Source organism: Anastrepha ludens, chromosome 4 (genome assembly GCF_028408465.1).
Source record: "Anastrepha ludens isolate Willacy chromosome 4, idAnaLude1.1, whole genome shotgun sequence".
In the NCBI taxonomy this organism is placed as follows: domain Eukaryota; kingdom Metazoa; phylum Arthropoda; class Insecta; order Diptera; family Tephritidae; genus Anastrepha; species Anastrepha ludens.
In genome coordinates, this window is record NC_071500.1 from 42,331,740 (window position 1) to 42,357,684 (window position 25,945).

At 37.5% G+C, this 25,945-nt stretch overlaps 1 protein-coding gene across 3 annotated transcripts in view; it reads left to right on the forward strand.

Annotated features, from left to right (window-relative positions):
• LOC128862101 (cell adhesion molecule Dscam2) overlaps window positions 1-25,945 on the forward strand; it is a 308,940-nt gene that overhangs the window by 276,012 nt on the left and 6,983 nt on the right. For all 3 annotated transcript variants that reach the window (XM_054100528.1, XM_054100530.1, XM_054100529.1), the window contains exons 11-19: window positions 2,386-2,505; window positions 6,992-7,165; window positions 7,465-7,615; window positions 7,896-8,176; window positions 11,012-11,497; window positions 11,644-12,960; window positions 16,331-16,618; window positions 17,440-17,562; window positions 22,077-22,237. In XM_054100528.1, the coding sequence (XP_053956503.1) occupies window positions 2,386-2,505; window positions 6,992-7,165; window positions 7,465-7,615; window positions 7,896-8,176; window positions 11,012-11,497; window positions 11,644-12,960; window positions 16,331-16,618; window positions 17,440-17,562; window positions 22,077-22,237 (3,101 nt within the window). The remainder of the gene's footprint in view (window positions 1-2,385; window positions 2,506-6,991; window positions 7,166-7,464; window positions 7,616-7,895; window positions 8,177-11,011; window positions 11,498-11,643; window positions 12,961-16,330; window positions 16,619-17,439; window positions 17,563-22,076; window positions 22,238-25,945) is intronic.

A 25,945-nucleotide genomic window follows, 5' to 3' on the forward strand; every position in this document is an offset into this window, starting at 1 on the left:
GTGAAGTCTTGTATATTAAAAGCAGTATGAATTTTGTCCCCTTATCTCGTAGAACTATAAGCAGACGAGTAGATGAAATGGCGGAAATTACAGAATCGCAGTTAACAGAGCGTATAAAATCATTCACAGCGATTTCATTGGCAATTGACAAAAGTACAGATATATCCGACATATGTAGCTCAATTAGCGATTTTTATCCGAGGAGTTGATGCCCACCTAAATATATGTGAAGAACTTTTGGACATTATTCCAATGAAAGGGACGACTAAAGGTGAAGATTTATTTCAATGTGTTAATGACCAATGGTGCGAAATCCATGCGCGGATGCAAACAAATTTCTCTAATCATTTTTGTGTACTTTGTCATACTGTGCGCATTGCCATATGCGTGTGATTTGAATTTGAGAGCAACTAAGTACTCACCAAGAATACCCACTCTGCTATGATAATTTCCTCAATATTTTTTGAAAAAAAACCTCTATTTTTTTAATGGAAACATGTATAAATTGTCCTTTTTAACAACATAAAATTTATAACATGCATTGTTTAAATAAAACATGGCTGGTTGAGATTACTGTTCGCTGTTGTGACCAGCATTCTTTAAAAAAATGCACTAACATAAAAACATACGATATACATATATACCTATATGTAAACGAAGACAATTTTTTCATTCAGAAAAATATACACCGATTTGTCAGTACACATTTTTCTCAACATAGTTTAGCAACTATGAAACTTTGACATGCGAATGTTCAAACTTCTTGATTATAAAATCCCCAATGCTTCTTGATTACAAAAATTATAAAAGTAAATAAAATAGAAATTTGCAAAGATGATGCTAATATTCAAAGAAGCGTTTCCAATAAAAAAAAACCAAAAGCATTTTATTATTTAATATGAACGATCAACACTTCCAAATGGAATGAAGTCCCCTTATCTGGTAACTTTGCTATTGGCAAAGCTTCACTCTCTTTTTTACAAACACATATGCATTGCTCAGACGTGATTAATATACGTACACGCCTATTGCTTACCCTTCTGATGTAAGTTTGTCGCCCCCCCCATCTAGCACTTTGCTAGCACGCTCTGCTGCGAGCGTGCCACTCTGCTGCCCATCCCTAATTTATTTGAATGAAGGTTTTATTTATTGAATTATAAATACATATATGTATTGTACAGCCGCTGAATGACTATTATTCAACCTGGTTACAGGTTCTCAAAAGGTCTTTCCGTTGACTTTAAATTGTATACTAATGAAATGGAAAAACGGGACTAGTCTTAAACTAGTTATAAATTATAAAAACAATTATTTAAGTATCTTACACTATAGTAATAGTATCTTACATTACAGAAATAGCTTTTATTTAAAACCGTTAAGCATTTCTTGAATTTTTACACCATAGAGGTAAGCCAACCAAATTAGTTTTAGCACGTTATATTATTATAACCAAAAAGAAAAAAAAAAACAAAAACGGTTCATGAAAAAATCTTTGCACACACAGTCTGGCAAACGAACAATCAAAACGAAAAACTCATATACTATAATTTTAAGAAATTATGTGACTTTTATTGGCAAATAAAAAAGTCGAAATATACAAATCAAAAATTGATATATGAATATTTATTTTTTCTTGACTTGTTTTAAGTTTTTCATAAATTGTGTTGCATAAATAATTACAATTAACGTTTATCATTCGAATTTTTAGTTCGAAAGTTTTATTTCTGTAGTAACTCTTTTACTCTTATAACTTAAAAACTATCTATATTTTCTTCTACGAATTATTAACCGATTTAGTTTACAATAATTCAAAACATTAATGAAATGCCTTAAACTACTTAAGTAGATTATTTTCGTTTACTTTATCATCTCATGTAATTGTGTTTTAAAATAAAGTCTTAAGACTATCTCTAAAACGACTTTTTCAAACTTTCTACTCTACACTACTTGCTACCATTATCTATAACTAAATTTTCTTACTGTCTCTCACTCACCTTGATTTGTTGTTATTAAAAATAATTAGTTTACTTTAAATGTTTCCGAAATGCTAATAAAAATTCAATAATCAATGATTTATTTAATTTACGAAGAAATTACTTTAAATAGATTATCCACATTTTTGTTTGTATTTTCACTTACATATACTTGTATGTATGTATTTATGTATATGACCATAGTCGTTTTCAATCGTTTCGTTCACTTAATTCTGATTTATTGCATTATCGATTCGAGTTCATGCATTTTGTTTAATTGCCAACAATTCGTTTTTATTTTTTTTTTTTATCTTACTGCCTCTCGTTCGTTACGTGTCTATGTATGCTGCCATATTCCTGTTCTGCCTGCCGCTGCCGCTCATCTGTATTGGCTACGATTTACTATCTGCAGTGCCACCACGTTGGATTGTCGAGCCGACCGATGCAAATGTGGAACGCAACCGCCATATTATGTTGCATTGTCAGGCGCAGGGAGTGCCAACGCCCAGCATTGTTTGGAAGAAGGCTACAGGTAAGCAAAAATCGAATGAAAAGAGCAATGCGGTCCACAAACAGGCAACAAATCAAATGAATAGGTTGAAATTTGTTTCCCCACATATTGTGGATCGGTTGACAATTTTCATTTCACGTTATGCGCCGCCAAGTAAAAATGAAACACGAAAAAAATCAAAATAATTGCCATGTATGGTGGTATTTTTTACGAATATTTTCGCTCATGTGTAAACCGCGGAATCACAAAAGATTTAAAAAAAAATGTCAATTTCACAACACACACGCAATCAATTGCAAAACCCGATCAGAAAAGCGTCAATTACGTCACACATACGCAACCGCATATAGAAAAGGATGCAGAAGGCGTGGCCAGCATTGGAGCGTTAATCGCCTCTCAGCAAATTAAAACGAATCAGCTGATTTGCTGACGAAACAGGGGAAGTGAAAAAATTGAAAATGTCTTGGTGGTATAAGAAAAAATCAAAGCAATCACTGCCATGCTATTCCTTACCGTCTGAACAACGACTGACATTAAGAGCGTAAGAAGACATGTGAAAAGGCGTAGCAGCCGAAGTTACTTTAAAAATTTTGCGTCGAATGGCCAAATCTTGGAATCTATCATCCTTATGAAACCCATTACAAGAAAACCTAAAATCTTTATTAACTTCCAATCTGTTGTAAACTACGCTAAACTCTTGCCCATCTGTTAAGATTTAAATCGATTCTTATGATTGTTGCCTATTTATAACCCGCATAACAAAAAGGAGCGAAATGGTGTTCATGACACAAATAAGTCTGTGTGCGCAAGGATAATATGTAGATTAAAAGGTTTGCCATCCGAAGCAAATTTGAAATACTAATTTCACCTGCTACGTCATAGAGGACTCGGCAACAGATTTTTGCCCGCTAATTCCGCACTCGTCCAATCACTCCTTGTTCAGATGCAACGAAGTAACGTAAGCGTAGACTGTTTTAATTTTTTCGAAGATCACCAACAAAATCTCAGTTTTCTGGTAAACAAACTACTGTCACATCCCCTGTTACATTAGCAAACCTGTTGATTCCTTCATGTTCGCTGAGAGTGGGTTACTGGTCTGGTGTTGGCTACAGCTTCTGTATTCTGTTCAATGTGATGTACAAGTTCATGTGAATTGTTTACTTTGAAAGGAGCCGAATGGTATTCCATTCAAGCAGATATAAAATTACTGGTATACTTTTTAAAATGAAACAAAACTAAAACAAAAATATTTATTTCTGTATAATATGTATTTTGGGATTTTTTAATTATTTTTGAATATTATTTATATGATTTCAATGGCTGCTTTAGCTGGCACCACGGCAGCACATCCTCTACACCCAACTCTTCATTACCTTGTTTTCAGTTTCTGGTTTCATTTCAAAAATGGCTTAGACAATATTGTACTGAAAGAGTAGGTCAATTTCTGGTTAACCATTTTGTCCGTCTGATTGTCTGTGTAAATGTAAAATGAAATATTTGAACAAACTTGAGCTTCGTGTAAGTAAAAACTCATCGTGAATTGACGTGACGCAAAAAGTTTTTTGACGTGATAACGTCTTATAATTCGATGGAGCCGGCTGCACGCACCAAAAAATGCGGCGTTACTTTGCTTGAATTGCAAGCGAGAGCATGGAACGAACGACAAAGAGGCACAATCGGTCCCCGCGCTCGGCAACGTTCGACATCTGGCTCTCTCCTACTTGAATGAGCATATATATGTATGTATGCACAATCGAAATTGAACATATAATATCTTTCATGAATTTGATAAATGTTTCGTCATTTTTCTCGTGTAAATGATCAATTCAATTGCAATTCCATTTACCTCCTTCTCTATATCCATATAAAATATCTATCAAACAAATAAAATTAAAATTTTCTTTTGAAAAATGCAACCATTCCATCAGTATTTTCTTGTGACGTCGTCACGGAAAACTATCGTCAGTAAACCGACTTTACAGACAACCTCTTTTTTTACGGAGCAAAACTGTTTATTCGGTCCGCAAAGATCAATACTAAAAATTAATTTCTGAATTTTATTGAATTTTCAGAAAAGGTATAGGCATGCTCTGAAGCGGTGATTATTTGAAAGTAGTTATTTTTAATAAAAAATAAGTATTATTTAAAATTTTTTTTTTGTCAGAAATTTTCATTATTTTAAAAATTAGGTTATTAAAAATCAAAATGTGATTGTTTATAATAATTGTTATATACACAACCGGTCAAAAGTTTGAGTTCACTTGAAAAATTGTAAAAAAATTTCAAATAATCGTGATTTTCTTCATCAAATATTTTTTTAATATTGTTATTTTACAGAAAGTAATTGTATTTAATACAAAATATGTTAACTTTTGAAGAAACCCGCAAGTATTTGTTCATATTTTCGATCCCTCGAAATATCCGCCTTTTGCTCGTATTACAGCATCGCATATTCTGGGCATCCTATCAATTAATTTATGCAAAGATTCTGCTGTTATTTGATTCCAGCAATTTTGCAGAACAGTCCAAAGTTGTTTTGTATTGGTAGGTTGGAATTTTCTACTTCCCTGTCCAACTCGTCCCACAGCAACTCAATCAGGTTACAATCCGGCGACTGAGGAGGCCATTCCATATATTTGAGTTGTTTTTAATTTTCTTTGGCTGCAATGTAATCCTGGCAAAATTTTGAAGTGTGCTTAGGATCGTTGTCCTGCTGGAAAACGAGTCCGCAGCCCACAAGCCTTTTCCCACACGGAAAAGCGTGCCGTTGAAGTATGTTGTGGTAGACTTTTTTGTTCATGATACCCTCGATTTGCTCAATGTCTTCAACTCTTTCTCCAGCAAAGTATCTCCAGACTAACACTGGCCCTCCACCATGCTTAACTGTGGGAACAACACATGGTTCACCGACAAAACGACGAACATATTGGCGGCGTCGTTTGTTGAAAATTTCCAATTTGGACTCGACCGTGAACAAGACTTTAGACCATTGTACAGTTATCCACTCTTTTTTTTTTAGCCCAATTATGTCTCTTTACTTTATTTTGCTTTCAAAGTAAAGGTTTTTTGGCGGCGACGCACCCTTTTAGGCCGTAGTTTCTTAGTCGTCGCTGTACCGTCGAAACAGGTACTGGAGCCTCGCGCGAGGAATTGAGTTGTTCGCGAATTTCAGGCGCTGTTAGAAAACGATTTTTTTTGCTTATAACACATACCTATGAACTTATCCTCTCCTTTTGACGTAGTTTTAGGCCTCCCAGAACGATGACGACTCTGATTGCACCCAGTATCGCTATTTCTTTGTAACGTTCTCATGACAGCATTTTGAGAGACATTACGTTTCGAAGCAATTTTTCGCGTTGAATAGCCTTCTCCATATAATTTTATTTAAATTTTAATAATTAGAAGATAATTTTTGTATAACGTCGACTTGTATGTAAGTTTTTGTAAAACAGTTATTTTTTGGAGTACAAAAAATTGTTTTACTTACCTTTTTGATAACAAAGATGACACCAACACTTAGAAATATAACTCTTGAAGCGAGTTTTGCAGCAATAAGATGTTACGCGTAATACAGACGCATTGACAGAATGCAGCAAGTCATAACACGTTCATGCTTGATCTACGCGTCTCCCACAGTCACTTTGTAAGCAATAGCAATCTCCTAAACTCAAACTAGTAGCAGAACGCACGTTTAAAAAAAAAACCACAAATAAGCCGACTTCATTGTGTAAAATTCCAAAATAATGTATGTGAACCCAAACTTTTGACCGGTAGTGCATATCGGTCTACAATTTTTAAATCGTGAAAGATTCATAAGATACTTAAAACCGTAAATAGATTTAGTGTCTATGATATCCAAAACTTAATCGTTTCTGACACATAGAATTTTCGAGAATATTTAAAAAACAATATTTTTTCTTGCATATTCGGCCACTTTTTTGTTAGTTCAAGGATCCGATGTTTTTGTTCTATTTTTCGTTGAAGAGTGCGCTAATTAATAAAATGCATCAATAAAACTGGCACAAAGCCATACAATTAAAAACGGCTGCCTGATAAACTTATTTTCGTTTTTCACTAAAGGTCACCAATCCTAGTCTTATTCCTTATTTCGAATACCCCGGAAAAAGTTAAATTTTGGACATCTTGTCTTATAACCAAATTAATCGGAAATAATATAAAATAATTGGCGAAATAATAATTAAAGGGAGATGGGAAAAATATTTTAAAGTTTATTTTTAATAATGTAAAAAATGCCCACTTACATCATTTAATAAATTTAATTTTCCAAATTCAGAGGCAAAAAATACAGCTAATATAAATAAATTTTTTTCATTGAAAATGGGTGGAAGCCGGCTGCTTTCGAGTAAATAGGATATTTTTATTTGAAATAAAAAAGTTCAATTTCGCTCGATTTTGTTTTTATGATTTTTCAATACTCGATTTTCATATTTCTACCGTCACAATTACAAAACTTTGATGAAACAAATATTGTACTCTTCTTACACAGGCAGCAAATCCGGTGAATATGAGGAGGTGCGTGAACGACCATTTACCAAACTGCTGACCAACGGCTCGCTGCTACTGCAACATGTTAAGGAGGATCGAGAAGGCTTTTATCTATGCCAAGCGAATAATGGCATCGGTACTGGCATGGGGAAAGTTATACAGCTTAAAGTGAATTGTAAGTCCAGAAAGTGCATTAACCGAACCGATATTGTTGATTTATACTCGTATATGAAAATATGCAGATATATTTAGCTTACACGGCTTTATAGCCAAAATGAGAAAATTGCGAGAATGGTCAAATGATGGTGAACTGCATTTCAATTTGAGCGCACGAAGTAGCTTCACTCATTAATTAAATATCCCAAGGAGGTGTTATATGTTGTTGTATTGCATTTACATGTATGAAGTATTTCTCATGCGAATATTAACTTATTTATTTTTCACGTGTTTCTTTGCATATTTAATGACATACAGCTTCGCCTTACTTTTCATCCACTTCACGCTCGGTAACGGTGAAGAAAGGTGATACAGCAATTTTGCAATGCTCAGTCAGCGGTGACAAGCCGATAAATATCGTTTGGATGCGTTCGGGCAAAAATACGCTTAATCCATCAACAAATTACAAGTAGGTCATGAGAAAAGCACCAGAGCAACCAACCATAGCTATCGCACCATGAACTCATCACTCTTAAATACTTCTTTCATCTTCAAACACTGTTCCTCCATCTCTCCTATCTTCCTCGTTTCGTTCATTAATCTTTCTCTCTCCTGTAGCCATTAATTTTACCAGCACTTATTTAGTATCCCGCATATTTCCCACAGGAACATTTTTAATCGAAATGATGAGCTCATTTTTTTATTTTGTTTTTTTATTTTTGCTACATTTCCCATTCGTGCCATTGCAGAATTTCGGTGAAACAGGAAGCTACGCCTGATGGTGTTTCTGCTGAACTGCAAATCCACATGGTGGATGCCAGCGATAGTGGGCCATATTTTTGTCGTGCCAGCAATCTCTATGGCAATGATCAGCAATTGGTGCAGCTGCAGGTACAGGAACCACCTCAACCACCAACCGTTTTGGAGGCAGCTATGATTTCCAGCCGTTCAGTGAATTTGAAATGGCAACCGAAAACAATGAATACGGCGGATATCTCGAAATATATCGTTGAATTTAAGGAAATGGACTGTAAGTGACACCAGATGTTATTATTATTGAAGGAGTGAAAAGTAATGAAAAAGATCAAGAAATATTAAGTGGGATTTATGGCTGCAAAAGCAATTTACACTAAAATAATATATTAAGACTTGAGAAATATAATATATGTGATAATGCAATTGTCCCAAAAATATCCTATTAAGAGAGCATTTTTTAAGCTTGGAAAAATCACAGATTTCTGAGTTTGGTGTTTTCAGGATAAAATATACGTTTTGTTGTAGTCTAGCCAGACGACGGCTTTAATCGGAATTACCGGCGCAGCTAATTCTGATTAAAATTTGAACTGTGGCAGATGGTTGTTAAGCGGATTAGTGATAAACTGATTTGTTTATTGGATAGTTTTGTCAATAAAAGAAGGACCGCAAGCAACAAATACGGGTATCAGAAGCCCTGATACTAAAAAATAATTATTTATTTAAAAATAAAATTTAATTGCAATTTTTCAAAGAGCTTTGAAATATCAAAAACATTTCACGTAATTTCGAACGTGTTAGTGCAAACTATCAATGCTTGGATGCTTGAACTTCTCTTTAAAAGTTTCATTATTTTTTCTATCACAATAAATATTATATTAACTGTAATTTTTCAGCAATATTTCCATCAAAAATTCCCCTATCCGCTTGAATTATGACAATTAAGTCTAGTTGTCAATCCGCCTTAGTTGGTAGCTCCGAATTAAGTCGTTAATTCCGATTAACGCCTCATTGACCTCTTTGAATAAATTCGCGTTAACATGTTGACATATACCGCTGCAGCCTTCTATATATTGCCCTAACCTCCGCCTCTGTTAAATGGTTTACCCATCATTTTAGAGAGTTTAACACGTTCCCGCCAGCATGTACCACTTTGAGATCTGTCCCATTTGACGGCTTGTACCATTACTGATGCATACACAATTGTTTCATCGGCCGGTTTCCAGAGAATGCTGGTAACGGTTTTCTGAGCAAAAAGGGGAGAAATAGTTTACATCTAACGCAGGCATAGTTGGCAGCTCTCACTGAGCGATGAAACAATCTTCGAGTTACAGAGCTGGCAGATGCCGAGAACAACAAATTCGGTCGCCGGCGGGAACGTGTTAATGGCAGATCCATGAAAACGTGCAGCCGTTCTGCAATGCATGTCTCGGTATCAATTTACGTATGGCATCAGAAAATGCGCTGTGTCATATTCTGAATATTTAACTGATATTTTGTCCATTTCGTACGTACATTTTGCAAAAAAAGGTCGTCAAGTTTTCATAATCACAACATAATTTTATTATGTCAGCTTAAGTATATTTTTTACTATTTAGTATCTTCAGAATTGAATTTCTGAATCAAATAAGTATATCCCACACCACTAATATTAGGTGAGGTACAAAATTCTCACCATTTTCCTCTAGATGTCTTTAGGGAGCCATATTTCACAATGTAGGCCGCTGTAGCCGAATGGGTTGGTGCGTGACTACCATTCTGGAGTGCATACGTTCGAATTTCCGTATATTAACATCAAATAATAGAAAAAGGTTGTTTCAAAAGCGGTCGCTCCTCGGTGGGCAATGGCAAACCTCCGAGTGTATTTCTGCCATGAAAAAGCTCCTCATGAAAAATATCTGAAGTTCGGAATCGGCTTAAAAACTGTAGGTCCCTCCACTTGTGGAACAACATCAAGACGCACACCACAAATAGGAGGAGGAGCTCGGTCAAACACCTAACAGAAGTGTAAGCACCACTTATTTTTTGTTTTATAGAATCAGCCGATTCGTCCACCCTACACGTCGAGTTGAAGGCCAGGTGACGCTTCAAAAAATGTCTTTGACAGTTTTATGTTTGTTGAAGCCAGTAAAATTACGATTCGACTGAAAATTTGGAGCAGGCAAATACAATACTGGATTCAACTCGAATTTGAACATTAAAATTGAGATATGCTTTGGTAGGCCTATCGTCGAAAAAGTTGATAAAGTCATGGAAATCGTGGAGTCCGGCCTGCATGTGTGCACTTTTTCATTACCGATTCGCCATGAAACTATTTGTGGTCATTTAGATAAGTTTTGCCACAAGAAGAATCTCTAAATGGCGCACAATAGCCAAAAAACATCTTAGAGGCCCAGCAGTGAGATGGCTAAAATAGTCGCCTAGCCTGATTTAATGGTTAAAAAAGATTTTCACGTGTATTTGGTGGGATTGGAAAGGATTTATCTACTATGAACTACTTCTATTAAACCAAACACTCAATTTGTACCTCCGCTTTTATTAACTGATCAAAATAAAGCAGATAAATTACCTGAAGAGCCCAGATTTGTGGAATATGAAGGGTGCTTTGTAACATGAAGGCAACGCGAGATTATAGACTTATGTATTTAATGTCGCGTCTGAAGCTTTAAGAGCTTGATTGTCAGCCAGATTTGGTTCTAAGCGATTATCACCTATTCAAGGCGCAAAACTGGCCTATGAACGAGAACTTCGCGAGAGAAACTCTGAAAACACCTACCCAAAAGGCAAAACAAAATGGCTCATATTTAAATTAAGTCACGTAATCATAATGCTCGTTTCGAAGTAATGCAATAAGACGCTCTCAAATTTTTAATTTGCCTACATAAATCTTTGGGAAAGACATAGGTCGTAAAAATTTTAATGGGCTTATAGAGAAGAAAAACTTGCAATTTGAGAGATTTCTTTAAAAGTGGCACTTTGTAACCATAATTCGTAAAACAATAAGACTACATATAAACATACTATTTTTAACATATTTTATGCAATCATAAATTCCAACCAATTGGTTTTACTCCCTTGATAATTCACTTTCTTTCTACTTGCGTTTATAAAGCGCTCTTTATCGAGCAGTGGCAACATGTTGAAGCCAAGGATCCGCCCTCATTCACTGCGTTAGTCGAAAATCTGAAGCCAGCAACACGTTATTCCTTTCGCGTGATAGCCGAGGGCACTGCTGGCCGCAGTGCACCCAGTCAAGAGTTAGTGGTGCGCACCGAACCGCAGCGCCCAGCCGGACCACCGCTCAATCTCTCAGTACGTCCATTGTCTTCCACTGAGTTGCTCGTCAGTTGGTTGGCGCCGCTTGCCGAACTACGTCATGGCGATATACAAGGCTACAATGTTGGTTACAAATTGGCCAGTTCGGGCAACTCTGCATACAATTTTACCTCAGTATCTGGCGATGGCGATGGTGGCACTGGCGAACTCTTGTTAAGTGGTCTACAAAAATTTGCACGTTACAATGTGGTTGTACAAGCCTTCAATCAAGTGGGACCTGGACCCCTCTCCGAACCAGTATCGGCGCAAACAATGGAGGATGGTGAGTTGGCGGCAATGAAATTCGAAAAATTATTTATTAGGCTCAGCATTTTATATTCCGTTATTATGTTTCATTCTGTTTTGATTTTATTTTTTCGTTTTTGTTTCTTGGACTAAATCAATTTATTATCAATTCTTTCGTGACAGTACCCAGCCGACCGCCAGAGGATATTCGCTGCGCTGCGCTGACCTCCCAGTCGCTGCAAGTTTCCTGGCAACCGCCACCGATATACCACACCAACGGTCTACTACAGGGTTATAAACTAATTTTCGAACCCATTCTTGATGACTTTTCACTCAATAAGGACGAGGTTGAATCACGGAAGACAACCGCATTAACCACAGTGCTGACAGGATTACGCAAGTACACTAACTACAGCATTCAAGTGCTAGCACACACACGCATGGGTGACGGCGCGCTGTCCAACCCACTTTACTGTCATACCGAGGAGGATGCGCCCGAAGCACCGGCAGACATGAAAGTAGTCGTTAGCTCACCACAATCTTTATATGTTTCGTGGCTGCCACCTACAGAACCAAATGGGGTCATTACAAAATACAACCTTTACACGCGCGTTGTAAATGGTCGAGAGGAGTTGAACAATGAGAAGCGTAGTCTGCCATCACAGCAGGCGCACTATGAGGCGAAAAATTTGCACCCACACATGGAATATCAATATTGGGTGACGGCTTCTACGCGTGTTGGTGAAGGCAAAAGCTCGCGTGTTGCATCTCAAATTACAACAAATCGTGTGCCCGCACGCATTGTCTCCTTCGGCGGACCGATTGTGCGTCCATGGCGTTCAACCGTTACGTTGCCATGCACGGCGGTTGGCAAACCGAAACGTGAATGGTATAAGGCAGACTTGCCGCTGCGACAAGGTGGTCTGCACAACTCACAGTTACTTGATTCAGGTGACTTGATTATATCAAGTTTGCAGATTTCGGATAGCGGTAACTACAGTTGCCAGGTGGACAACGGCATTGGCACAGATCGTCTCACTCACGTATTGCTAGTGCAAGTGCCACCATCGGCGCCGGTTTTGTATGTGACTAGTGCAACATCGAGCAGTATTCTAATGCACTGGAAGTGCGGATTCACTGGCAATGCACCCATCACAGGCTATACGCTCTTCTATCGTCGTGCTAACAGTAATATGGATGAGATGCTTTTATCACGTCACGCATCTAGTCACGAACTAAAGGGTTTGGTGTGTGGTAGCACTTATCAAATCCATTTGACGGCTCACAATAAGGTGGGCACTTCTCCGGCCAGCATCACTCTGCATGTGCGCACGCAAGGTCAGTCTCCCGGAATGCCATCAACTACCAGCCTGATTGCGCCCAACTCTACTTCGGTATTGGTGCGATTACATACATGGCCGGACAATGGTTGCCCTTTGCTTTACTTTGTGCTACAATATCGGCCGGTGACCGATGAGGTAGAGCGCGATTGGATACTGGGTAAGTAAGTGAAAAAGATTATAATTGCATTGGTAGGTGTAACTAAAGAATGGTTTCCTCATTCATAAATCAGATAGAGTGGTCTCATGTAGACGAATGCAACTCTCACAGGAAACTCTCTCCAAATGTCACGTAGGAAACCCGACGACATTATTTGGGGGTGTCAAAGCAAATAGACTGCCTGAATATGGGTACTAAAACAAATAATCAAGACGGTGATATTACCATAATCATTTAGATATGGCTTACACTTAATCTAATAATTTTCTCTTCCTTTCAAATTAATCGAAAATAATGCATTTACGAGGGCGGTTAAATAAGTACCCATGTTTGAGAGGGCGTTCCTGAGGGAAGTTAGGGTTAGTATTGTGTGCTGCCATCTATCAAACGACTGCAAAACAAATTTCAGACTGTGTGATGGGTTAATTAGATTTGGTAGCTATTTGAGAAAGGCGTGCTTCGTGATTTTCTCTAAGATGGAAAAAGAGCAGTAGCGTTCGGTATTGCCCTCTTCACCAGAAAGAGGAAACTTGATGGACTCGTTCTGCCTAAGCTAAGAGGAGTCACAATTCAGCTATCCAAGGAAGTTAAATATCTTGGAGTAATCCTCGATAGTAAACCGCTTCGGAAGTTGAACAAAAGACATCAAAAGCACTGACAGCCTTCTGGTAGTGCAAGGGGTTTTTTGGGAAAACGTGGAGTCTTTCTCCCAACAAGATCCTATGGATCTACACGGCTACGATCAGACCTATTATCACCTATGCATCAGTAGTATGGATGAGTAGAATCTCTCCCGTGGGAGTCAGGAGTTGCACCGGAGTTTTTCCGACTATTTGAGGCCCAGCATTAAATGCTCTGGTTAGTCTATCACACCACTTGATCTTTTCACCCAATGAGAGGCCTTGAAGGCCATCTGCAGGCTGAAAGACAATGTGAATTAGTACGGCCGGACAATGGCATTGAACAACAAAGTAGACATGAAATTCGATCCAATGCTCATCGCCATGCTCCTTGACTCCACGCCATCAAGAGTCCGGCAAACATTGTTTTTGCATTTACTCGGATGGCCCCAGGACCGAGCACGTTTCCGATTCTGGTATTTAAATGGAATCCAGCGGGACAAAACTACATTTTGCTCTTGGAATGCACGCATCTGTGTTTCAAGCGGAGGTGTATATTATTCAAAAAGCTTTGAACATTGTTGTCGAAAGCAGATAAATAGCAGCGCTCATGGCTGAGCTATGTCGGTAGACATAATATCCTTATGCTAACATGGGTCCCGAGATAATGGGGTAACGCGGGTCGTGACTCTTTATCTCTAAGGTCAACTTCTTTGGCCCGGAGCCCGTTTTGCCACTGCCTTTTGCAGTCACCAAAGCCGCGGTTAACAAACGCGTTACTTTAATCCACAAGCAAGCCTAGCAGCCTGAGAGAGGACAAAACTGGTGTTACCTGTCATATTCGACCGACTATAGTAGATCCTCTTGTCACTAAAGAGAAGGGACTGTAGGCAGCTGGACTAATGACGGGCCACTTTCTTTGGGCAAAGCACCAGAGCCACCAGAATAAAGTGAACTCAAACTACTGATTTTTAATAACATTTCTGGCTTGGAGACAGCTGGCTAGTTTCGTGTTATTTATGAACTCTGTTACCATTTTTTATAGTCGTATATAGATAATGGGAGTGTTTACTTCACTTATTACAATTGCAATCTTACAATCAATACAATCAATTATTACATTGCAAGTTCTACCACAAGTTCTACCACACAGCACAAATTAATGTGAACTATTTTTCTTGCATAGTTAGGACTCAGACTGTGTGTTGCAATAAAAATGTTTACTTTTCTAATGAGACTCTCAGTATTAGTATTTTATGTTGGGTCAACAAAGATGAGTTAATTCTATACTGAGAGCCTTCTCTTTCCGACAAATTATAACAGTGGTATAGGAATTCGAGAATTTAAATTCGTGCATTGCCATTAGGGATCAGTGGAAATGGGCTACTAAATGTAATAAATAAATATTAAATATAATAAATAAGTCTAGAAAAAATATAAAATATAGAAACTAAGAATTCCATTTAAAATTAAATTAAGCAATTTGATTAAAAATTTCAATAAAATAAGATGTAGGAAGAGTTTAGCTTATGTGTAATTGATGTAAATTGCGTCATTAGGACACATCTAAAAGATTTTTCAATAAGAAACGTTATTTTGATATTCAAAGAAAAATGCTATTTTTTGATATAAATGATCGGATGTTTATTTCACTATAAAGAGGAAGATATGTCGTTAATAGTTGAAAATAACATCAGGCAAATGACCACCACGACCACGCTTACAGGACAATATCCTTTTCATGAAATTTTCCATAACCGAATTGCAAAGTGGCTGCCCTATGTCCTCGATAGCCTCACGAATTCCATCTTTGAGGTCTTGAATCGACCCTGGGCTGTTGGCGTAGACTTTCTCTTTCACGTGACCCCAAAGAAAAAATTCACAAGGTGTTAAATGACAAGATCTCGATGGCCAATTGTGATCACCTCTTCGAGAGATAACACGGCCCGGAAACTTTTCCCGTAAAAGATCAATGGTTTCGGTGCTTGTGTGGCACGTAGCGCTGTCTTGTTGAAAATATACATTGTCCAGATCAAAATCATCCAATTCTGGCCATAAAACATCGTAAATCATCTCTCGATAGCATTTTAAACATTTAAATAACATCTGTTAAGCTAAATAATTCAATCAAAATATATTAAACTTAAAATTTACTAGTTCAATTGTAGTGAATGAAAGAAATGGTAGCATAATTTACAGAGAAAGTATATTAGATAATACTTAGAATTTAGTTCCACAATTCATTTAGTAACAGTTTGGAGTCGTTCTTGGTTGAAGAAAAATCTAGGCCAATATGATTGAAATCGAATTAAATTCTCTGAAAATTCTAGAAATCGGAGCATAATTAGTTCTAACCATCTCTAACCAGAAAAAATCATGATTTTGTAAGCTTCGCTGAGGAATATTGAAATTAATTATCTCAAGGAGCGATGAAATTTATTTAATTCCCGAAGTTTAGTTTTGAAGGCTTCCCCATAAAATGGGTTAACATTTTAAAACTGTTTTTGTGGAGCATTACAGCTTATTCTTTCAAGTAAAATTTAACAATCAACGATGTCAGCCCTAATACTTCACCAAATATTTTCATTAAATCAAATGTTTTCAATAATGGCAAACGGATATACTCGGAATCAAAAAAAATGTCCATGAAAATAATAACATCCCTAATGAAATAGTATACCAACTTACTAGTAACGCTTTTAATGTTAAATATTGTTTTTTTCTTCGCTTTGCTTTCGTTTTCTCCACAGTATCGAACGCCTTAAAACCGCAACGTCGTTTCACTATTTCCGGCCTACAGCCATCAACTCTGTATCAGCTGCGCATGGAGGCGCATAATGTGGCCGGTGTTTCTCAGGCCGAATTCACATTTGTCACGCTCACCAAGGATGGAGAGCAGCCACCGCCGGATATTGTGCAGCGCGGTCAACGTGGCGCCAATGTTTTCTATGGAAATGTGAATCTATTGATACCGAGCATTGCCACGTTGTCAGGCATGATTTGCACAATTGCGCTAGTAGTCATGTGCTATCGACATAGTGAGTATCTCCTACATCCCATATACTGTATGTTAAAAACTGCCGCCCACATAAGGGCATAAAGGGAAGAAGGCCAACCGATTCGCTATGTGAATGTGAATGGCCGAGTGGGTCGTTCTTTGGCACTAACAAAAAAATGCAAAGCAAAACAAAATAAACACAATAAGCAAACCAACAAAAAAGCGGGCAAATACACCGGCAAATGTGTGAATGAACTACTAACGTCTGCACGAGTACAATTGTTTGTTTGTGCACGTATGGAAGGCATGACAAAAAACAAAAGCAAGCTCAACAACCGATTGAACGAACAAAACGACTAACTACATGAATAACCAAAAACAAAAACAAAGAAAAAATCAATGAACGTAAACGCACACGTAAATGTATGCACACAAATACCCGACTCTATTCCTGTAAGATGCACTCACTACACACAAAACAGTAACAGGATGAAGTACACGCATAGGATAGTGGAGCACAGCTGGTTGTAGGCCTCACACAGCCGTACTTCGTATATGTTGAGAAAATAAATTTTACGTTGTTACAACAAATTGAATTTTAATTGGCATGACGCTGAATGCTGTGCAGAAAATAACGCAATGCTCTTCCATTTATATTTGTTGGTATTGTATTGTTGTTTGTGTATTGTGCTTTGTTTTGTTTTGAAGTCCACACGCCGCTTTCAATTCACTACGCCTTTACATATGTACGTATGTACATACATATGTGCTCGATTTATATCCAATGGATTTATATGCACACATACATGTCTACGTGTATAGTTATATTGATGCCCACATTTTATATTGTATTTGCTATAGAACAAGGAAATCGTATACAAAAGGAATCGCTGGAGAATCGTCAGAACTCGGAGGCAGCACAACGGGAACGGTATTATGCCACCATTCACAAAGTGTCGATGCAGAATAATGACAAAATTCCTGGTAAGTTATTGCTATTAGCTTTTTTGTTTTTGTTTTTGTGTTTTCAGGACTATGTGGTTTACAGCACTGCATGGCTATACGTAATGGAATGGAAATAACTTGCGGTTGTGAGTCTACATTTAATGGTGCAATCGATAGAAGATGCAATTTTTTTATTCATTTAAAAAAACTAGTTTTAATAGTAGCAGAATAGGTATTATGTCACAGTCAAACTCCGACGGCATCTTTCGCTCACTGAGCTCTCTTTATTTGACATTGCGTAAAATTCACTAAATATTTAGTGGATGAACATAACTTTTGTTGTTTTTTGCGAAGTATTGCACTTATATGACCAGATATCAGATAAAAATCTTAAAGTGTATAATTACGGAGTAGCTAAATTCTGAGCTCATTTTCCACCCGATCATAATTGACCACGCATTTAAATCTAACGGTTATGTGCACAGAGTCAGGAACTCATCCACAAAATCATTCGTTTATCAAATAATTAATCTAGGGGTTTCCAATAAGAGCTGTTACTCCCGTGAAAGATCAATGGTTTCGGTGCTTGTGAGGCAGGAGCCGGTATCTTGTTGAAAATAAACGTTGTCCAGATCAATACCATCCGATCCCGACCAAAAAAATATTAATCATCTCTCGATAGCGCAATCCATTCACCGTAACTGTTGCTCCAGCTTCATTTTCGAAAAAGTAAGGTCCAATGTCTCCGCCGTACCATAAACCGCACCAAAAAGTCACACGTTGAGAATAAAGAGGCTTTTCAACAATAACTCTTGGATTTTCTGAGCCCCAGATCCGATAATTTTGCTTGTTGACGAAGCCACCGAGGTGGAAATGGGCCTCATCACTCAAAATGATTTTTCGATGGAGTTCCGGATCATTTTGATGCATTCCAACGACCCAATCAGCAAAAACACAACGTTGTTGATGATCGGCCGTCTTGAGTTCTTGTGTTAACTGGACTTTATAAGCCTTAAGACCCAAATATTTATGCTAAATACGGTGTAATGACGTTAGTGGAATGCCTAATTCCAAAGAACGACGAGGAGTGGACAAACCTTGGTTTTCTTCAACACTTTCGACTACAACAGCAATATTTTCGGCTGTTCTTGAGCGACGTGCACGGGTTTTATTCTTTACATCACTAACTTGTCCCAACAGCTCGAAATTTTTCACCAATTTCTGTATTGCGGTCCGACAAGGTGCTTCACAATGACCCAAAAATGTTCGAGTTTGACGAACCGCCTCTGCCAAATTTTCACCATTTTATCGTGAATTTTAATAATTTCAATGGATTGTTTAAGCGTGTATCGTTCTATTTTTATTAATGGCGTAGTTTCTACTTATCCAGTATCAAAAAATGACAGCTTCAAAAGTGGCATCTACCGAAATAGTGTACTATTCAAAATAACACCTGTTATTGGAAAACCCTTTACTAAGGATTTTGTGGTATTCCTTCAGGATTCTGGAGATATTTTGGATAACCCAAGCTGGGAACGCATTACTAGGATACACAACTTTTTAGTTCGCATCATATCTTCGTAGTGATACTATCAAAAATTCTATCAAGTATATAACCATCTACAGAGTAGATACCGATACCTTCTCCCTCTCTCTTTATATTAGACATTAGGCATTTTTCATGCTATCTCATTTTTCAAATTGAAGACACTCATGAGCTGAACTGAAGTGCGCCCGATATTCAGAGAAGTATTGACAAAAGTATAGGCACGGTAATGATATAGATAAAAAAATTTTTATGTACAGGGTGGCCAAATGCAGGCAAAATTTCTTCTATTATGACTTTCTCAGGAAAAAAGACACTTCCTTTCATTATGGACCAATAATGTGGCTAGTAGTCGAGTGACTGGGTTCACAATATCTCTGCAAATCACCTGCGCTAATCCGGGTTTGGCGATCGCTTGGGCTGGCGTCCACCAATTTTATCACGATCATTTTTACCTTATTTTCTCGTATGAGACCTATTCTTGATCATAAGTGCCACCCACCTTAAAAATGGACCGCCTTTGATATATTTGAACAAAGAATCGCAGCCGTAAATCAAGTTCAAAATTGATCTTTCGCGAAAATTCCTGAGGCACCCGGACATTCAGCTTCTTCTTGAGAACAGTCTAATATAAATGCTTTCTACCGGTTTCGTGGCTAATCTTCAGTTCCTGAGTAATGGAATAAGGCCTCATATGCGCGCATGCCGAGCCGAATCTTAAAAATCTTAAGCTAAAACCTTAATTCCTCACAGTGATGTGATAGTTTTGAACTCCAAAACCATCGAAATTTGGACTCTTAGGCAGACACAAACACAAAAGTAACCCCCTAGCCTGGTATTTGAAATTCTTACCCTTTAGTCAAATCAGACATTTCTTTAACCCCTCGCTTCCTTAATACTGACGCTCGGATTATGTAAAGATTAGTTCGGTACCCTCTGTAAAGGTAGCGGCTGCAAATATTTCCAGGGTTAGAGGAGAAACATTTAGTACGCTATCAGCCTGAAATACACCCTAATACGACTGATCATTTATTAAGGTACGCATATCCTAACAATTACGTGGACAGTAGATGATTTCTGCTATTATACTGAATATATCAACGCCATAGGGTGGTTCAAACACAGGTGTATTTTTGAATCATTTATTGATATGTACATGACACCTACAACTCCTTCATTCAAAATCATGACTGTAAGCCAGATTCATACCTTCGTGAAGCGAAATGAGTAGCTTCGAATGAGGCTCAATTCCATGTTGGTTGATTTATTAACTCATGAAATTTGCCAAGCTAAATAATTTGACTTTTACTTGACCCAATATATTTTTTTTTATTTCAAAAAAATTATTTCTTGTCAAGTAGTAAAAATTATCAGGTCCTAATTTGCTAATCTTCATTAATAAAGGGTGATTAGCTTGGAGGTACCGTGACTACTGTCAAACTAAATACATATTTTTTTCAGTATTAATTGACGTTTCATCATGGAAAGACTTACGCCTCAACAACGTTTACAAATCGAACAATTGCTTTACGAAAATCTACTCTCTGTTTAAAGTGTTTATCGCACACTTAGGTCAACTTAGGACGTACTCGTCTTATCGAACACACTATTCGACAAACCATCGGCAAATTCATATTAATTTTACATTAGTGGATGATACTCGCCCGATTAGACCACGTGCAGCCCGAAGTGAACATAATATTGCTGCTGTGAATCAGGGCTCCGCCGAAGACCCGGAATGATCGATAAGGCGCCGATCTCATTAACCTGGTCTATCTTATGGCACGACTTGAGCGATTTTACGTAAAGGTCTTGGTTTGAAAGCATATAAAATACAACTAGTCCATAATTTTAAGCCGGGCGTTCTACCCAAGTGTTATAACTTCAGTCGTCGATGATCCGCATTTTTGGACCCGAATTTTCTTCACCGATGAGGCCAATTTGTGGCTTAATGGCTTCGTCAATAAGCAAAATTGCCGTACTTGGGCTGAAGAGCAAGCTGGAGCCATTCAAAAATAGCCATTAAATGGTGTAGTCTATGAGCTGGAGGACTCATCGGCCCATATTTCTTCAAGGACGAGGCTGGCGCCAATGTAACAGTGAATGGCGAACGCTATCGCGCCATGATAAACGACTTTTTGATTTGGAATTTGAAGCTCGTGATCTCCACAACATTTGGCCCCAACAACACGGCGCTACTTGCCATAAAGCCCGTTAAACAACGGATTTACTCCACCGTTCTTTTGGTGAGGAGTTTATCTCTTGGCCACCAAGATTATCACACGATCACACCTTTGGATTTTTATTTCTGAGCGTATGTAAAGTATAAATCAGCAGATAAACCAGCTTCGATTGAGGCATTGGAAGCCGCCATTCTAAAGTTATTCACGAGATACCGTTCGAAGTCCTTCAGCGAGTCGCGAGTCATTCAAAACTGGTGTTTAGGTAAGGCCAACGGATGTTTACGGCGCAGTTGAAAGGGAGTATCTTTAAAAAATAAATGTCAATAAAGATTGCCCAATCCATTTGAATTTTTGTGGTTCTATTTCAATTAAAAATCCGATATCTCTGAATTTATCACCCTTTATAAAGTGAAAATCATATAAACCTAGTTAGTCTCATGTTACCGGGATATGCAAATAGCTAAATATACATATGTGTGTATGTATGTATGTATGCTGTCCCTTTGTCAAAGTGCATTGACATTCCACTTCGTCAATGCCAATTAAATAAATCACAGCGCGCATGCTAACGACAATCGCAATGTCAATCTCCTACCGTCCGCCACCGCAAGACCAGCGCAATGTCAAAGCCATTTCCATTTCCTTTGCAATTGTTTACTAATTAGTGCCGTTTAATGTTTGTTGTAGGTGCTGTTATAAGTACATACATAAGCACACATAGTGCACATATCAAACACGTATATATTATTGACTTTATTTTCTTCTCTTTCCATTTCTTGTTGTTTGTGTTTGGTTTTGTTTTTTGTTTTGCTTTCCGCAAACAGAGACATCCGAGGATATTTCACCGTATGCCACATTTCAATTATCCGAGACGGGAAACATGTCACAGCCACATCATGCCGGCCCAGCTAATACGCTTTTGCATTCGTTCATGTATCACGAGCGTGCATTGACCGAGGGTTGCTCTTCACCACCACCCGCAGCGGTATTAAAACCAACCCAACACCACAACCACCACCATCACCTCAACTATCATTACAACCACAATCAACGTCCAACAAAGACAAACTATAATCATTATCAGACCTCGCCATTTCACAATATCGTGCGTTTCATTTTTTATGTGTTTTATTTTAGTTTTTAGTTTCTACGCTTTTGTTCATTTATTACAAGTTGTACGCTTTTATAAAAAGTACAAAAAGTGCTAAAGTAAAAAATAGTTTATTGTAAAACAATTTTGTAGAGTACAACGCTTGAGCAGCGTCAGAATTGTGTGGAATATACAAATAAGTGTGACCTAAATTTTTTTCTATTTCTATAAGTAATTTCTGTCTACCATGCATTCCAGATTTTGACTGACTGTTTTAGATATAGACAAAATGTTAGAAGAAGACGTAAATTATTTAAATTAAAATATTTGTGCTTGCCTAATCCTTAAACTCACCGCATTGACGAAATGTAAAATATTTATTCAGATTTGTGGATGTGCTCAGATCAAACCTGTGGTCAAGGTTGACAGATTCAAAATGAATCGCCCAATAAGACCAATAAATGAAGTTTGCTTGCCTTTTGAGAAAAGAAAGATTCTCAAAACTTAAGGGGGGAGCCTGGTTTATAAGGTAAAAAAAATCATTTTTTTTTTTCGTTTTAAGCGATTCCTAATATATTTCAGAATATTCACACAAAGTTACAGAGCCTAATTCTCAATATTTCCGTAGATACAAAGCCAAAGGTAGGCGAGCGTTAGGTAGTTACGCTGTGACCGGACAGCTATAGTACAAATTTTATCTTCTTTCCTCGACTTTTCATTTTTATGATTTCATTGAATTGGCGTACATGAATGAAAAAAAACTAATGAACCTTTTGAAATGAATCGTAGCTTGTTCCCTTCAGTATTAAATTCTCTTCTATTTGAACTAACAAAATAGATAAAAAAAAATTGTCCAAGAGAAAGGCATTTTTTTTTTTAAACCTCCAAAAAGTTGAAATTTTGGAATTTCTCTCAGTTTTCTTAGTTTATCTAGAATAAAAAATCATAATAATTAGAAATCCCTTTGAATTTTTTGCTTTAGATAATAATTACGAGCTGCATCTTGTACGCCAGTTGGAAACTCCAGCGTTGCAGCGCGCTACTAATTTCTATGTTAAACATTTTTTTCAACTTATTTGAACCAGTACAAAAATTTGTTATACTTTTAAAATGTTCATTAAAAGATAGAAAAAACTTTGCAGTGCTAAATTAATTTCTTCCTTAAAAAAAAATCGCAAAGAGTTGCAATTTTTACACCTCATAAACCAGGCTCCCCCCTTAATACACCTGAAATTATAAGTATATATAGGTTAAGTTAGGTTTTTATAGCAGTCGGCTTAGAGCACTTAACCATGTAGGTCCGTTGTGGTACCACTGTGTAACACGGAAACTCTTAATTTTCATGGAACCGGTTAGACTCTCTTATGAAGCGCAGGAGGGATTTTATACCAACAGCAAGAGTTCCGTAAGAGAGTCAAAATGTTATTTTCCTAACAACCTCGCTCTACTCCTAGCTAAGGCTGAACAATTACAAAGGAAGTGTGTTCTAATGTTCCTCGTCCTCGTTTCTACAACTTCTGCAGTATTCAGGAGAAAATACACCTAGCCTAGAAGAGATCCTACATAACAGCCAATGTCCGGCGAAACAAGCCGCGACCTTCGAGATATTCTCTCTTGAGAGGTTCCGCAATTCTCCCGATCTTTACTTATTTATTTGCTGCCAAATTGGCTTGGTTTTAACACAAGTATTTTCTTCTCTAAATGACCTTTTCGTCTCTTGGAGAATATTATTTTTTATCCTTAATTTGCTAATTGCCATGGGAATTCTAATATTCCCTCTGTTTTCAAGCAGTGAAAGATTAGTAACCTTTCTGGCTCGTTCATCGGTCTAGCAATTTCCTTCAATATCTCTATGTCCCAGGGCCCATAAGAACGATGAAGACGATGCTAATATCAGTTAGAGTTGTCTGGCAATCTGGAACAGTATAACTACCTTCCTTGATTTGGCCGTCTGGTTGTCCGAGAAAATATTTATCGTAGTCTTGTTACGGTGTGTGTGTGTGTTAAGATATACATTTACCTCCTTTACTGCTGAGAATTCCGCCTGGTAGACGCTACAGTAGTCCGGAAGTCGAACAGATAATTCTAAGCCTAAATGTTTTGAAAAAATTCCATATCCTGCTTTATTTTCTAGCTTGAATACATCCGTGTACAAATTTATTTCCCCTCTTCTCCATGGTATTTGAGTTAGCCACTCTCTTCTTGACGGGATGTTTGTCTTGAAGAGCCCATCGGAGTTGGGCTTAGGGAAAGAGTAGTCGATTTCTTGATTATAACAACTATGTAGTATAAAAGCGTGGCCAGACCGGTGGGTCTTCCATAGCGTCATACTATTAAGCCTAAGCGCTGAAGCGGCGGCCACGTGTTTCCGACACGGGAAGTTGACTAACACTTCGAGCGCTTTATTAGGGGAGGTCCTTAAAGCGCCGGTGATGCATAAAGACGCAGTTCTTTGGACCTTGCACAGCAGTTTCGTATAGCTTGCCTTTTGGCCACCATACAAGTATTCCGTATAGTAAAAAAGGTCGAACTACCGAAGTGTAAAATCAGTGTGTGATACGAGTTGTTAATCCCCATTTGATTCCGACCGCTTTTTTGCATTTATGCAATACAATGTTGGTCTTTTGCACCCTATTCTCAATATTCGATTTCCACGTAAGTTTCCTGTCAAATATGAGTTATAAGTATTTAACATTCTCTAGCAAAGGATTATCCACATCCTTGAAAATTACTGGAGAAACTGTGAGCAATCTATGTTCCTTGTAAAGAGAATTAGTGCAGTTTTATCGGGGTTTATTCCGAGTCCCCTACTCTCCGTCAAGTAACTAAGCGTGGTCATGTAAATATATAAGTATATATAAATATATACATGTTATTGGGTCTTACACCCTCTTTTGGCTGAACTTGGCCGAACTCCTCCTTCTATTTGTGGTTTGCATCTTGATGTTAGTCCCCTGAAACATTCTGGAAAAATATATGTAGATAAATGCAGATTAAAAAAAAATGTGGAAAAAATATTTAAAATTACCATCAGAATTTCAAATAAGCCAGTAATCAATTTCAAGGGATGTTAATCACATTTGATTCGCCAGTTTGCAAACTCACTCGCAGTTTTTACGCACGCATACTTTACTTCAAAATCCTAATATTGCGTCTCAGGACTTTGAAGCATTGTTCACAAAGATCTCTAATTGTCCGGGTACAGAGTTCAATTGACTCAGTAGTTGTAAATAAAAGCTTCTTCTTCTGTCACATATCTTCTTCTCAATCGATTAATTGGGACTTGTTTGAAGCCGTAATGGAAACGTCTGATTTTCACAATAAAATAATACTGGGAGGTCCAAATATACGATACTTTTTATATTCATAGCTCTTTTTACGGCGATATGCCGAGGTCTAACTGCTAAAGCCAAAAATGTGTAATTGAATCCAATGTGGACTTAGTCATCGAGAATTGCTACTAAACAATGCATTATCCTGACGAGCCGCTTCGCTAACGTTTCTTAGTTTGGGCCTATGAGCAGCGATAATTCGGTACGAGTTTAGAGGAAATTTCCTTTCGTTTTTCGGCAATTACATACTTTACAGTAAACAGAAGATTGA